This window comes from Pseudophryne corroboree, chromosome 6 (genome assembly GCF_028390025.1).
Source record: "Pseudophryne corroboree isolate aPseCor3 chromosome 6, aPseCor3.hap2, whole genome shotgun sequence".
Classification (NCBI taxonomy): domain Eukaryota; kingdom Metazoa; phylum Chordata; class Amphibia; order Anura; family Myobatrachidae; genus Pseudophryne; species Pseudophryne corroboree.
The window spans coordinates 794,412,081-794,427,677 of record NC_086449.1 but is presented as its reverse complement, the minus strand read 5'-3'; the positions used below and the strand labels follow the sequence as shown (position 1 = coordinate 794,427,677).

Genomic DNA, 15,597 nt, shown 5'->3' with positions numbered 1-15,597 from the left:
GCTGTAAATGTTTAATATCTCGTCCACAACACTGTGTGCCGGCGTTGGGATTTTGGCTTCATTTTAGTCTCCACCAATGTGAAACCAAAATCAATATCGCACAAAAAAACAAAATTATTATGGGTCTAATTTCACAGCAAAGCCTTGCCACATCCCCTACCATCGAATGAAGAAGACCTCTCTATTTTGCCTTAACACGGCCAACAATGACCGAGCCGCTGACATTTATATCACATATTTTCATTATCTTTGACAAAGATGTTTCATTGATTAAATCTGTCCCAGGACGCTATTTGCCCTATAACTGTCCCCGTGTCCATTAACAGGCCAGATGGGAACCTTGAGTGATATCAGGGTTACACAATTAGGATCTGGCGTAACACAGTGAAGGATTTATAGAGAGTTGCATGGCTTCCAATTATTTCAACTCAAACATTTTTCTAAAAAGGGTCAACTGCCTCGAATGTGGTTGGTAACACGCAGCATAACAATACAGAGCCTCAGCTGGTATCTCCCACCACTAAACTGGTGCATAAAGTGTCACTGGGAGGTATAGTGCAGGCCAAGCCATTACAGAGCTAATAAAGGGCTTTCCACCTTCATGCCACTTTAACACATCATCTCGCATATTTTATACACTAGGCAGAAAAACATGACAAAGAAAAACGAACCATGGACCATCCATGATTACCTGAGGGCTTTGGACTTTGTTGGAAGTTCTTGGAAAGCTCCCTGGTTTTTATCCCCTGAGCGTCATCATTCTGCCGGTTGTTCCTCTCCTGCCTCAATCGTAGTTCTGTGCTGGTGGAGAGCGGTTTCCAGATTGGAAGGATCTGGGGACAGCTCACACTGTTGCCTGTAATAACAAGAGAACGGGATTAGCTCATCGTTACAACAATCGTTACTGAAAACTACAGAACAGTAGAAGTAGTGCTGCATACTGTATACTTACAACAGGCTAAAAATAAAAATCAGGACAAGATAGAGCCCACACCCAATCCATCATCACCACACCAGGTCCGCCCAGACCTGCCCAAGTCCATCCAACCCACATTCTCACAAAGTCAGAAACACTTCCAAGTAAACAACCATATCAAGGTTCCGAGAACTGGGACAGTCCTTCTAAAACCAGAACAGTGGGATGATACATGGTAGATGGTGCACTAGCACTAGTACACATAAATATAGAACCCAAAGTCAGGCTCAGCAACATCACAAAGAGATTCCATGTTCAATCGAGACCTATGGGTCATCCTGCAGCAATGTGGATGAAGCCCATGAAAGGTGTACTAATTACATGGGCTGGTGGGTATTTACCAGCTACAGATAGTTCTCAACCTTGAGGAGAACCTCAATCATGGCTTCTAACAATACATCTCATCACATCTCAGTCAGGGCACTGTACGTGTGCTTTTACACAACATATGGACATGCGGTGGACAGCAGTTCTCCTTTCTTCATAGGACTGTTACTTGCAGTGTTACAGGAGTGTGGATGTTTTTCTCGAGGTTTACCTTTTTTAGTATTAGAGATTTTCTAAGTCTAGGCACGGTCTTAGCACTGTAGTATCCAGCTTACTCATGGTTCTTCTACTGTAATCTTACTTTGGGTAGACAACTAGTTGTTATGGTTAAAGTGATGATTTTATTTTTGTAAATCTCAGTAGTTACTACTAGACGCTTCAGAAATGTTTGTGTTCTGTGTCTCACAGATGAGGCACCCTGGGTTACTTGGGGCGATGATACCTCATGCCTGTTGACAGTGAGCCACGGTTGGATTTGTTCTATGCTTTTCTGATATAGTTTTCTCCAACAATTAACTTTTGACTATTGACTACTCCACTACTCTCAGGTCAGACTGTTATCTTTGCTATTAACCAATTGTGATAACCTACACCTGTTTATCACTTAAGATACAGTCCTGGGGACAACTGAGGTCCGGCAAACATATTATTTTCCACTGGAACAGGGGGCTGCTGTTAACACTCATGAAGAGCAGATCTGATAATTTAACAAGTGAACAGTTACACAATGGTTCTTTGTAAAGATACAGAGATAAAATCTACAAAAATTAACATTTAAGCTAAACATGTACAATTTTGAATAACGCAAAATCGATTGTTGAAAGCAGGAACCTTTTTGCGAAGGACCTGATTGGTAATTATGTTGCAGCAGCCGCGTAAACTGAACTTGCAAACCCATCTGGAGGCGATAGGTTACAATAAAAATTACATAATCTGATGTAAATGTGGTTTTTGATATATATTTTGTGGATGATCCAATACACCTAGTTTAGTGCTTCTGTGGTTAAAGTGCTTACTCTACTAATGTAATGGTTATGCACCCCTGCTCTGTACAATACAAAGAGGTACTAGAGGCCCGTCAACAATACAGAGAGCATCTTAATAATAAATAATAATAAAGAGGTTCTAGTGACCTGTATACAATACAGAGAGCAGCTTAAAGAACAATATACAATACAGAGAGCTTCTAGTGACCCATATACAATACAAAGAGCATCATAATGAGCAATATACATTACAGAGAGCTTCTAATTACCCATTTACAATACAGTGTCTTAATTAGCAATATACAATAGACAGAGCTTCTAGTGATCCACATACAATACAGAGAGCATCTTGAAGAGCAATATACAATACAAAGAGTATCTTAAAGAGCCATATAACACACAGAGAGCTTCTAGTGACCCACACACAATACAGAGAGCATCTTAATGATCAATATACAATACAGAGAGCTTCTAGTGACCCAACTAATGAGCAATATACAACACAGAGAGCATCTTAATGAGCAATACACAACTTGCGGCTGGGGACCGACAACAAGCATCTAAGAAGGCCATTACTTGCAAAAAGTGGGGAACTGTTAGCACTATGTGCCTAATATGGATTGAACATATCATTAATGGTATATTTAATTATGTTCAACTTTAATAATATTTTATATTTACTGGGTGGCACAGCACTGCTGAAATCGTTAATGTCCATTGATACAGCACCAAATGGTATTAAGTTGTAAATGTGCATTTTTAATGGATCTGATTAATAAGGTATCGCCCATTTCGATGATCAAATCCTTTTGAGATAGTCTGACACAGAAAGTCATATAATATTAATTGTGCTTAAGGGTAAGGGTTAGGCTACGGGGGGTGGGGTGGGGGGTTAAGTTTAGGCAGCGGAGACGGGTACTTAGGTTTAGGCACCTCCGCTGGGGGGGGGGGGGGGGGGGGAGGGGGGTGTTAGGCACTAAGGGGGGAGAGGTTAGGGTTAGGCTGTGGGTAGGGAGGGTTATGGGGGTGGGGAGAGGGGATCCCGGCGTCGGTATTTCGAACTCCGGGATCACGCGCGTCGGAATCTCATACTGATCCCTTTGAGACTGCTGCAATAAAGTTGGGTCAAGCCAAGTCACAGCCCAGTCTGAAAGGGGCAGAGAAAAATAACCTGGGTCGAGAGACCCGGAAATCCAACCCAGGTCGTGACCAGGGTTGGACACGGGACCGACACTGGGACACGGCGCAATGTGACCGGTCCGACCCGGATTGTGATGACCTGGGTGGTGCCGCATACCACCAGATTGGCTGTCTGCAGTAGCGTGTGCAGATGAAATCTCCAAGCACCCACTGTAAAGCTGGACAGACCTGGGCCATGGAAAACCCAGGTCCAGCTTGAACAACTGTTTCCATACGTTAAGATGCCCGGTTTGCTCAGAATCAACCCCAGTGTCTTGGAACTTGCCCACTAAGCTACCAGGGCAGACAGGTCCACAGTAAGAGGCCAGTGGGAATTAGCCATTGCCATCCTGTGGCCACACTTGCCCGGAGTAAGCATTCCCAGGTGCCAGTGCAGAAGACTGGTGGTAACAGCAAATTAACCTCTCACAATAGGAGGAGTCAGTATCAGGCGGTTGCTGACGGCAATATTGACCCCCAGGAGTGGCCATGTAAATCCACTCAGGTTATCCAGAAGGAGTGACCTGCATTCTATAAATCCTTCCAATCACAACAAGGCTGGAAATATTTCTTTGCCTATTAAGGTATTCATACTGCCCAGGACATACCCCGTAATCTTATTCTTAGTCCAGTATTATGAATTATTAAAATAATGTAAATAATTGGATGCAACCTAATTTTTCCTGGAGAGGACGAATAAATAGTTTGAAGATGAACGTTACTGTATGCATTCCAGAGAATCAGAGATTATTTGTTCATCTTCCCGAATCACAGAGGACACGGTAGGATACAACTTTGACACCAATTACTTGGCCCTGAACAAAATCCTGTCTTAAATATAGTATGCTGACTGCGCCAAACATGAAAGTGGGATTGCTCACACACACAAATGAAAGATGTAATCTGTGGCTTCGCATTTATGTATAGCTGGAAACACACTAGACAATACGCTCCATAAGTGATATCGCCAAATTGAGCTGCATGTACAGACGACAGAGGTGGACGATAACAATGCGTCGGCAACATTGTTCGCACACGGTATTACAAACACATTTCAGAATGTTACAAGATTCAATGCAATTAGGATTTTTTTTTAATTAATTTTCATATTAGGTGAAGCTGTAATTTAGGCTTAATTGCCTTATATATAGACTATAGCGGCAGCAGTTTATCGTGAATGGTATAGCTTGCAGATATTAGTGTTGCTTATTAATTAGGTATTAGCGAATTCTTACACACATGCTAAAGCCATAAACACACACATATATATATATATATATATATATATATATACACACAAAGTGTAGTAATCCCGGCACTCCCTCTCCAAATGGTAATGTGCTGCGGTGCCCTCCTAGAGAAACAATGCTGATCCTCAATATATTGGATGGAGACAGGCGGCACTCAAGCAGACTCAGATGGAATGAAAAAAGCGGTCCGTTTATTGATCCGACATGTTTCGGGGAACTCCCCGTCTTGTTAGGCCCGGAGGACGGGGAGTTCCCCGAAACATGTCGGATCAATAAACGGACCGCTTTTTTCATTCCATCTGAGTCTGCTTGAGTGCCGCCTGTCTCCATCCAATAATAAGAATTTACTTACCGATAATTCTATTTCTCATAGTCTGTAGTGGATGCTGGGGACTCCGAAAGGACCATGGGGAATAGCGGCTCCGCAGGAGACTGGGCACAAAAGTAAAAGCTTTAAGACTACCTGGTGTGCACTGGCTCCTCCCCCTATGACCCTCCTCCAAGCCTCAGTTAGGATACTGTGCCCGGACGAGCGTACACAATAAGGAAGGATTTTGAATCCCGGGTAAGACTCATACCAGCCACACCAATCACACCGTACAACTTGTGATCTGAACCCAGTTAACAGCATGATAACAGAGGAGCCTCTGAAAAGATGGCTCACAACAATAATAGCCCGATTTTTTGTAACAATAACTATGTACAAGTATTGCAGACAATCCGCACTTGGGATGGGCGCCCAGCATCCACTACGGACTATGAGAAATAGAATTATCGGTAAGTAAATTCTTATTTTCTCTGACGTCCTAGTGGATGCTGGGGACTCCGAAAGGACCATGGGGATTATACCAAAGCTCCCAAACGGGCGGGAGAGTGCGGATGACTCTGCAGCACCGAATGAGAGAACTCCAGGTCCTCCTCAGCCAGGGTATCAAATTTGTAGAATTTAGCAAACGTGTTTGCCCCTGACCAAGTAGCTGCTCGGCAAAGTTGTAAAGCCGAGACCCCTCGGGCAGCCGCCCAAGATGAGCCCACTTTCCTTGTGGAATGGGCTTTTACAGATTTTGGCTGTGGCAGGCCTGCCACAGAATGTGCAAGCTGAATTGTACTACAAATCCAACAAGCAATAGTCTGCTTAGAAGCAGGAGCACCCAGCTTGTTGGGTGCATACAGGATAAACAGCGAGTCAGATTTTCTGACTCCAGCCGTCCTGGAAACATATATTTTCAGGGCCCTGACTACGTCCAGCAACTTGGAATCCTCCAAGTCCCTAGTAGCCGCAGGCACCACAATAGGCTGGTTTAAGTGAAATGCTGAAACCACCTTAGGGAGAAATTGAGGACGAGTCCTCAATTCTGCCCTGTCCGTATGAAAAATTAGGTAAGGGCTTTTATAGGATAAAGCCGCCAATTCTGAGACACGCCTGGCTGAGGCCAGGGCTAACAGCATTACCACTTTCCATGTGAGATATTTTAAGTCCACAGTGGTGAGTGGTTCAAACCAATGTGATTTTAGGAACCCCAAAACTACATTGAGATCCCAAGGTGCCACTGGAGGCACAAAAGGAGGCTGTATATGCAGTACCCCCTTGACAAACGTCTGAACTTCAGGAACTGAAGCTAGTTCTTTTTGGAAGAATATTGACAGGGCCGAAATTTGAACCTTAATGGACCCTAATTTTAGGCCCATAGACAGTCCTGTTTGCAGGAAATGCAGGAAACGACCCAGTTGAAATTCCTCTGTAGGGGCCTTCCTGGCCTCACACCACGCAACATATTTACGCCAAATACGGTGATAATGTTGCACAGTTACATCCTTCCTGGCTTTGATCAGGGTAGGGATGACTTCATCCGGAATGCCTTTTTCCTTCAGGATCCGGCGTTCAACCGCCATGCCGTCAAACGCAGCCGCGGTAAGTCTTGGAACAGACATGGTCCCTGCTGGAGCAGGTCCTTTCTTAGAGGTAGAGGCTACGGGTCTTCCGTGAGCATCTCTTGAAGTTCCGGGTACCAAGTCCTTCTTGGCCAATCCGGAGCCACGAGTATAGTCCTTACTCCTCTCCTTCTTATGATTCTCAGTACCTTGGGTATGAGAGGCAGAGGAGGGAACACATACACTGACTGGTACACCCACGGTGTTACCAGAGCGTCCACAGCTATTGCCTGAGGGTCCCTTGACCTGGCGCAATATCTGTCCAGTTTTTTGTTGAGGCGGGACGCCATCATGTCCACCTTTGGTTTTTCCCAACGGTTCACAATCATGTGGAAGACTTCTGGGTGAAGTCCCCACTATCCCGGGTGGAGATCGTGTCTGCTGAGGAAGTCTGCTTCCCAGTTGTCCACTCCCGGAATGAACACTGCTGACAGTGCTATCACATGATTTTCCGCCCAGCGAAGAATCCTTGCAACTTCCGTCATTGCCCTCCTGCTTCTTGTGCCGCCCTGTCTGTTTACGTGGGCGACTGCCGTGATGTTGTCCGACTGGATCAGCACCGGCTGACCCTGAAGCAGAGGCCTTGCCTGACTTAGGGCATTGTAAATGGCCCTTAGTTCCAGGATATTTATGTGAAGTGACGTTTCCATGCTTGACCACAAGCCCTGGAAATTTCTTCCCTGTGTGACTGCTCCCCAGCCTCTCAGGCTGGCATCCGTGGTCACCAGGACCCAGTCCTGAATGCCGAATCTGCGGCCCTCTAGAAGATGAGCACTCTGCAACCACCACAGGAGAGACACCCTTGTCCTTGGAGACAGGGTTATCCGCTGATGCATTTGAAGATGCGATCCGGACCATTTTTCCAGCAGATCCCACTGAAAAGTTCTTGCGTGGAATCTGCCGAATGGAATCGCTTCGTAAGAAGCCACCATTTTTCCCAGGACCCTTGTGCATTGATGCACTGACACTTGGCCTGGTTTTAGGAGGTTCCTGACTAGGTCGGATAACTCCCTGGCTTTCTCCTCCGGGAGAAACACCTTTTTCTGTACTGTGTCCAGAATCATCCCTAGGAACAGCAGACGTGTCGTCGGAATCAGCTGCGATTTTGGAATATTTAGAATCCATCCGTGCTGTCGTAGTACTACTTGAGATAGTGCTACTCCGACCTCTAACTGTTCTCTGGACCTTGCCCTTATCAGGAGATCGTCCAAGTAAGGGATAATTAAGACGCCTTTTCTTCGAAGAAGAATCATCATTTCGGCCATTACCTTGGTAAAGACCCGGGGTGCCGTGGACAATCCAAACGGCAGCGTCTGAAACTGATAGTGACAGTTCTGTACCACAAACCTGAGGTACCCTTGGTGAGAAGGGCAAATTGGGACATGGAGGTAAGCATCTTTGATGTCCAGAGACACCATATAGTCCCCTTCTTCCAGGTTCGCTATCACTGCTCTGAGTGATTCCATCTTGAATTTGAACCTTTGTATGTAAGTGTTCAAGGATTTCAGATTTAAAATAGGTCTCACCGAGCCGTCCGGCTTCGGTACCACAAACAGCGTGGAATAATACCCCTTTCCCTGTTGTAGGAGGGGTACCTTGATTATCACCTGCTGGGAATACAGCTTGTGAATGGCTTCCAATACCGCCTCCCTGTCGGGGGGAGACGTTGGTAAAGCAGACTTCAGGAACCGGCGAGGGGGAGACGTCTCGAATTCCAATTTGTACCCCTGAGATACTACCTGCAGGATCCAGGGGTCCACTTGCGAGTGAGCCCACTGCGCGCTGAAATTCTTGAGACGGGCCCCCACCGTGCCGGAGTCCGCTTGTAAGGCCCCAGTGAGGACTTGGCAGAAGCGGGGGAGGGCTTCTGTTCCTGGGAAGAGGCAGTCTGCTGCAGTCTTTTTCCCCTTCCTCTGCCCCAGGGCAGATACGAGTGGCCTTTTGCCCGCTTGCCCTTATGGGGACGAAAGGACTGAGCCTGAAAAGACGGTGTCTTTTTCTGCTGAGAGGTGACCTGGGGTGAAAAGGTGGATTTCCCAGCCGTTGCCGTGGCCACCAGGTCCGATAGACCGACCCCAAATAACTCCTCCCCTTTATACGGCAATACTTCCATATGCCGTTTGGAATCCGCATCACCTGACCACTGTCGCGTCCATAACCCTCTTCTGGCAGAAATGGACAGCGCACTTACTCTTGATGCCAGAGTGCAAATATCCCTCTGTGCATCTCTCATATATAGAAATGCATCCTTTAAATGCTCTATAGTCAATAATATATTGTCCCTGTCCAGGGTATCAATATTTTCAGTCAGGGAATCCGACCAAGCCACCCCAGCACTGCACATCCAGGCTGAGGCGATTGCTGGTCGCAGTATAATACCAGTATGTGTGTATATACTTTTTAGGATATTTTCCAGCTTCCTATCAGCTGGTTCCTTGAGGGCGGCCGTATCAGGAGACGGTAACGCCACTTGTTTTGATAAGCGTGTGAGCGCCTTATCTACCCTAGGGGGTGTTTCCCAACGCGCCCTAACCTCTGGCGGGAAAGGGTATAATGCCAATAATTTTTTAGAAATTAGCAGTTTTTTATCGGGGGAAACCCACGCTTCATCACACACCTCATTTAATTCATCTGATTCAGGAAAAACTACGGGTAGTTTTTTCACACCCCACATAATACCCTTTTTTGTGGTACTTGTAGTATCAGAAATGTTCAAAACCTCCTTCATTGCCGTGATCATGTAACGTGTGGCCCTACTGGAAAATACGTTTGTTTCCTCACCGTCGACACTGGAGTCAGTGTCCGTGTCTGGGTCTGTGTCGACCACCTGAGGTAACGGGCGCTTTAGAGCCCCTGACGGTGTTTGAGACGCCTGTACAGGTATTAACTGATTTGCCGGCTGTCTCATGTCGTCAACAGTCTTTTGTAAAGTGCTGACACTATCACGTAATTCCTTCCATAAGACCATCCAGTCAGGTGTCGACTCCCTAGGGGGTGACATCACTAATACAGGCAATTGCTCCGCCTCCATACCATTTTCCTCCTCATACATGTCGACACAACGTACCGACACACAGCACACACACAGGGAATGCTCTGATAGAGGACAGGACCCCACTAGCCCTTTGGGGAGACAGAGGGAGAGTTTGCCAGCACACACCAGAGCGCTATACATATATACAGGGATAACCTTATATAAGTGTTTTTCCCTTATATAGCTGCTGTATAGATTTATCTGCCAAATTAGTGCCCCCCCTCTCTTGTTTTACCCTGTTTCTGTAGTGCAGGACTGCAGGGGAGAGTCAGGGAGCTTCCCTCCAACGGAGCTGTGAGGAAAAATGGCGCCAGTGTGCTGAGGAGATAGGCTCCGCCCCCTTCTCGGCGGCCGTTCTCCCGCTTTTTTATGGAAAAACGGGCATGAGTTAAATGCATCCATATAGCCCAGGAGCTATATGTGATGCATTTTTTGCCCCCTAAGGTGTTTATATTGCGTCTCAGGGCGCCCACACCCAGCGCCCTGCACCCTCAGTGACCGGAGTGTGAAGTGTGCTGAGAGCAATGGCGCACAGCTGCGGTGCTGTGCGCTACCTTATTGAAGACAGGACGTCTTCTGCCGCCGATTTTTCCGGACCTCTTCTGCTCTTCTGGCTCTGTAAGGGGGACGGCGGCGCGGCTCTGGGACCCATCCATGGCTGGGCCTGTGATCGTCCCTCTGGAGCTAATGTCCAGTAGCCTAAGAAGCCCAATCCACTCTGCACGCAGGTGAGTTTGCTTCTTCTCCCCTTAGTCCCTCGATGCAGTGAGCCTGTTGCCAGCAGGTCTCACTGAAAATAAAAAACCTAAAACTAAACTTTTTTCTAAGCAGCTCAGGAGAGCCACCTAGACTGCACCCTTCTCGTTCGGGCACAAAAATCTAACTGAGGCTTGGAGGAGGGTCATAGGGGGAGGAGCCAGTGCACACCAGGTAGTCTTAAAGCTTTTACTTTTGTGCCCAGTCTCCTGCGGAGCCGCTATTCCCCATGGTCCTTTCGGAGTCCCCAGCATCCACTAGGACGTCAGAGAAATATATATATATATATATATATATATATATATATATATATATATATATATACATACATATATCTATATCTATATCTATATCACGTTAAATTTTGCATGCAATGGAAACTGTTTGCACAGAATACAGGCTTGGCAGGGAAACCTGGTTTGTACATAAGCAGGTCCCCTGTGTCCATTTTTCCTCCATTTCCCATTTCCCAGCTCCCATAGGTAGAATATGTTATGTTACATTTACTATGGCTAATCGCAGTCTCCGTGGACTGCATTAGTGTCCACAGAGGGATATGTAAGCCCCTTCCAGCCCCTCAGATTCGGATCAGCAACCTCTGAATTAATCATGGACTTGGAGCCTGTGCACAGAATATAATGGTTTTCCAGGAGGGCCTGGTGCACTTAGTGATAATGAAGATTCTGTATTTTAACACTTGTAAATGAAGCATGTTTCATTAAAACTATAAACTTTCCAAATAACAGATGGAAACCTGGAAATAAGTTGTATTGCCCATTTTCATGAATTCGGTGATAGACACTAAATAACTGTTATATTAGCGCATACAGAAGACGATATACAGACATCGTGCTACCATATTGCTTTATTGGACTTTTATATACTTTTGGACTTTTTGTAATATATGACTGTTATTGGACTAGGGGGGTTACCCAAATTTGTTAGCAAACCAAAAATGCAACCATCTGGGCAAAACCATGTTGCACTGCGTGTGTGTGTGTGGGGAGGGTAGGGGGGGGGGGGGGGCTTATATTGTTTCTGTGCAGAGTAAATACAGCCTGCTTTATTTTTACACTGCAATTTAGATTTCAGTTTGAACACACCCCACCCACATCTAACTCTCTCTGCACATGTTACATCGGCCCCACTTACGGTGCACATGGTTTTGACCATTAGTGTGCTTTTTTGGTTTGGTTTGCTAACAAACCTGAATAAGACCCTAGGTGCGATAAACAGGAAAAATCATTTAAAATAATATTATAGTCCCTTATGAGAAGCAAATGCATAAATGATTGACCTGCGATATAAATTAAATCAAACCATCGATACCTCCGCACAGCACTCAGGTCATCAGTTAAGTTCTCAATCATGGACTATCTGTGTGCAGTTTGCATGTTATCCCAAGTGTTTGTTACTGGTTTCTTCCCAGACTCCACCCAAAAAATATACTCATAGGTTACTTGGATTCTGACAAAGTTAACGTGAGTGTGTGTGGTATCTTAGTAAATTTAGGGGGAGATGTATCAAGCCTTGGAAGGATATGTGGAGAAGTTGCCAAAGCGACCAGCTTCCAACTGTCATGTCAAAGACTGTGCTAGATAAATGACAGTTAGAAGCTGGTCAGTTTCTTTCTCCAAGGCTTGAGTCATCTCCCCCTTAGACGACTTACACACTCTGTACATCGCTGCAGAATTTGGTGGCGCCATATAAATGATAATAACAAACACTCGTGGCTATTAGTTACTGCCTTAGGGATCTCCCCTTTGAATCCCCAGTTTTCACTTGAATACCTGCAAATTTTCTGCACGACATTCAGTAAAATGTGCAATATAAATATGCTTATTGCAAAAGGCGTTACCAACTTTTGGATATACTCAGTGGTGCAAGTAGAAATTTTTTCTTATTGGTACGGATAGTAAAAATGGGCATGGTCACATGCCATGAGGTGTTGTGGTCACAAGAAACTAGGGGAGTGGCTACATGACAGTAGGGGCATGGCCACACAGCGTAATGACCCTTACACATTATGCCACACACCGTAATGCCCATTACACATTATGCCAGACACCATAATGCCCCTTACACATTATGCCAAACAGGGTAATGCCCATTACACATTATGCCAGACCGTAATGCCCATTACACATTATGCCACACACCATAATGCCCCTTACACATTATGCCAAACAGGGTAATGCCCATTACACATTATGCCAGACCGTAATGCTTATTACACATTATGCAACACACCGTAATGCCTATTACACATTATGCCACACACCGTAATACCCATTACACATTATGCCACACACCGTAATGCCCCTTACACATTATGCCACACACCGTAATGCCTTACATATTATACCACACACCGAAATGCCTATTACATATTATGCCACACACAGTTATGCCATTGAAATCATTTTATGTCCCACACACAAAAATGCCCCTTATAAATTATGCCCCAGTGGAGGGCTGGTGGTACTGAGTACCACCATCACATTTCTTAATGATACTCCGTACCACCCTACATTCAGCACTGTATATAGGGGGTAATTCAGACTTGATCGTAGCTGTGCTAAATTTAGCACAGCTACAATCAGGAACACAGACATGCAGGAAGGAGGGGGGGGGGGGGAACGCCCAGCACAGCGCTAGCCTGCCCTGCATGTCAGTCCCTGCCCCCTCGCAGATGTGCAAAAGCATTGCACAGCGGCGATGTTTTTGCACTTAAGGAGTAGCTCCTGGCCAGCGCAGCTTTTGCGTGCTGGCTGGGAGCTACTCGTCGCTGCCCGTGTCGCAGCGTCTGCATGTGACATCATCCCCCGCACAGTCCAGCCACGCCTGCGTTGGCCGGACCGCGCCCACAAAACGGCGGCCAAACGCCGCCGTGCCGCCCCCTTCCTCCTCTGCCTGTCAATCAGGCAGAGGCGATCGCTAGGCAACGACAGCTGTCGGCTATCAGCCATGCGCCGGCGCACTGGGGCGCCGGCGCACTGGGGCGCCGGCGCAGTTCTGACCAGGTCACTGCGAAGAACTGCAGCGAGCGATCAGGTCAGAATGACCCCCATACTTCCTTAATAAAATACACTGTACCCCCTTCCACCTTGGAATCTCCGGTTAGGGGAGCACTGAGCCTTGCAGCACTAAGAGCCGGGATGAGAGCAGAACACGGTAAAACTGAGTACACCAGTGATCTCTTTCCCAGGCGGTACAAACCATAGCGGAATTACTGCAATGAGGAAGCAGCCACTGGAGTCTGCTATAGCATCCGTCAGATACTTACTAGAAGAGCAGACATACTGGAAAAGGACATGGTCTGAAAGAGGAAGGTATATATAGAGGAGTCACTTCACGGAGCGCACTTCCACTATCATGTAACCAAGTGGCTACTTCCTGGAGTGAGTACTTTGCAGACGTTTAAATATACAGTGATATGTACTTTGTGCTCCATCCTAGTGGTGGCTATGGATAGATTTCTGACATATATACTACATACGTTCCTAACCCTCATTCAGCCTGAGATGATGACACCTCTTTATTTTTGGCTAAACAAATTTTTTTGTGTTTTCCACGGTCTTTAAATTGTGGCTATTTATATCCCGGAACATTAAACTCTTGTGGTTTTATGCATATTTACATAGAGGTTTTATGCGAACATCTATTTACATCTTTCTCCGGCAGGGTCCACAGGTTATCCACAGGAAAACATTGGGATATGACGAGCAACAGTTGGGATTTTTGAAGTATAACTGTTTATTTTTCCCATAGGATCAGCTACAAGATAGGGTTGTTTCTACATTTCAGCGAGCAGTACAAAGGTAGTTGTCTAAATCCAGAAAATTCTGACATAGAATATACGTGTGGATCTATGCAATCCAAAATAAAATGTTTCCACCAATCCGCGTCTAATTCATGTTTGTACGTATGCCGATGTCCACGCAATGAAGTGATTATCGGCAGACTACGCATGTGCTGTGATCGCACTGTGCACGCGCCAAGGTACCTTTTGCGATGCCGCTCGTAGTAAGAGTTTTAACGCAGAGTGATTGAAAGGAAGGGACCGTTTGCGGGAGGTAACGGAGAGTGGCGGCGAAAACATAGGCAGGTCATGCCCGTTTTCGGAGCGTGGATCTGTCTTCAGCTGCCATCACGTATAGCAATATGGCGTCAGCCTCGCTACTGCTGCGGGCAGTCTACGTGACCATAGACTCATTCGAGAAATCGATGTTCCTCGTAAGGCCCACCGTGCAGTTCTGCTGCAAAGTCGGCGCGTCGGCTAGTCACAATCCTATGGCTCAGACAGAAGGGCAGCTCCTCACTGCTACATAGAGATGAAGGGAGGGAGATATTTAGTGGATTATGAACACTTTAGTTGTTTCAGGTATAGAGTATTATCTAATCTTCATTATACAGGAACATCAAACAATGCAGTTTCTTGTTTAGTGAATATGGGAAGTTGCATATACTTGCTGTGAAAGTGTTCAGATGGGAAAAGAAGTAGTGTTAGCCTTCTGTATTTCCGTACGTTCTTTATTCCTTTCTCTTCCCTATTTTCGTAAGAATGTTCTAAAAACGAAATATAACCAACCCCTGGCAAATGTTCCATTGGAAAAACTTGTACCTGATATTGATCACAATAAGGGGCTTATTTATCAAATAATGGGGCAGATGTATTAACCTGGAGAAGGCATAAGGAAGTGATAAACCAGTGATATGTACAAGGTGATAATGCACCAGCCAATCAGCTCCAATATGTAAATTAACAGTTAGGATCTGATTGGCTGGTCAATTTATCACCTTGCACATATCACTGGTTTATCAATTCCTTATGTCATCTCCAAGTTTAATACATCTGCCCCAATATTTGCTGGAAATCTTCCTGAAAGCAGAAGTTTTCTGGGGATACCTGCAAATATGAAGTATCACCAGCATGTACCATAGAGGAACCGCAGCAGATATATCATTGCCCTCTGAAGATACACTACCCACCCCACCAATACCCAGGAACTAACTCTACCTACCCTAGCCCCACCCTTCCATGGCATACACTACCACTATTCAATCTGCCCAGCAGTGGTGACCACTATTGTCCTCTCTGCTATCACCAGCTCTCAGAGAAGAGGCGGTCTCATTTTCAATCCAAGATGTCTGATG

The 15,597-nt window shown here is 45.8% G+C and overlaps 1 protein-coding gene across 2 annotated transcripts in view; it reads right to left on the bottom strand.

Annotated features, from left to right (window-relative positions):
* Positions 1-15,597, bottom strand: part of FGD4 (FYVE, RhoGEF and PH domain containing 4) — a 214,749-nt gene that overhangs the window by 69,910 nt on the left and 129,242 nt on the right. For both annotated transcript variants that reach the window (XM_063928870.1, XM_063928871.1), the window contains exon 2: positions 692-856. In XM_063928870.1, coding sequence (XP_063784940.1) covers positions 692-856 — 165 coding nt within the window. The remainder of the gene's footprint in view (positions 1-691; positions 857-15,597) is intronic.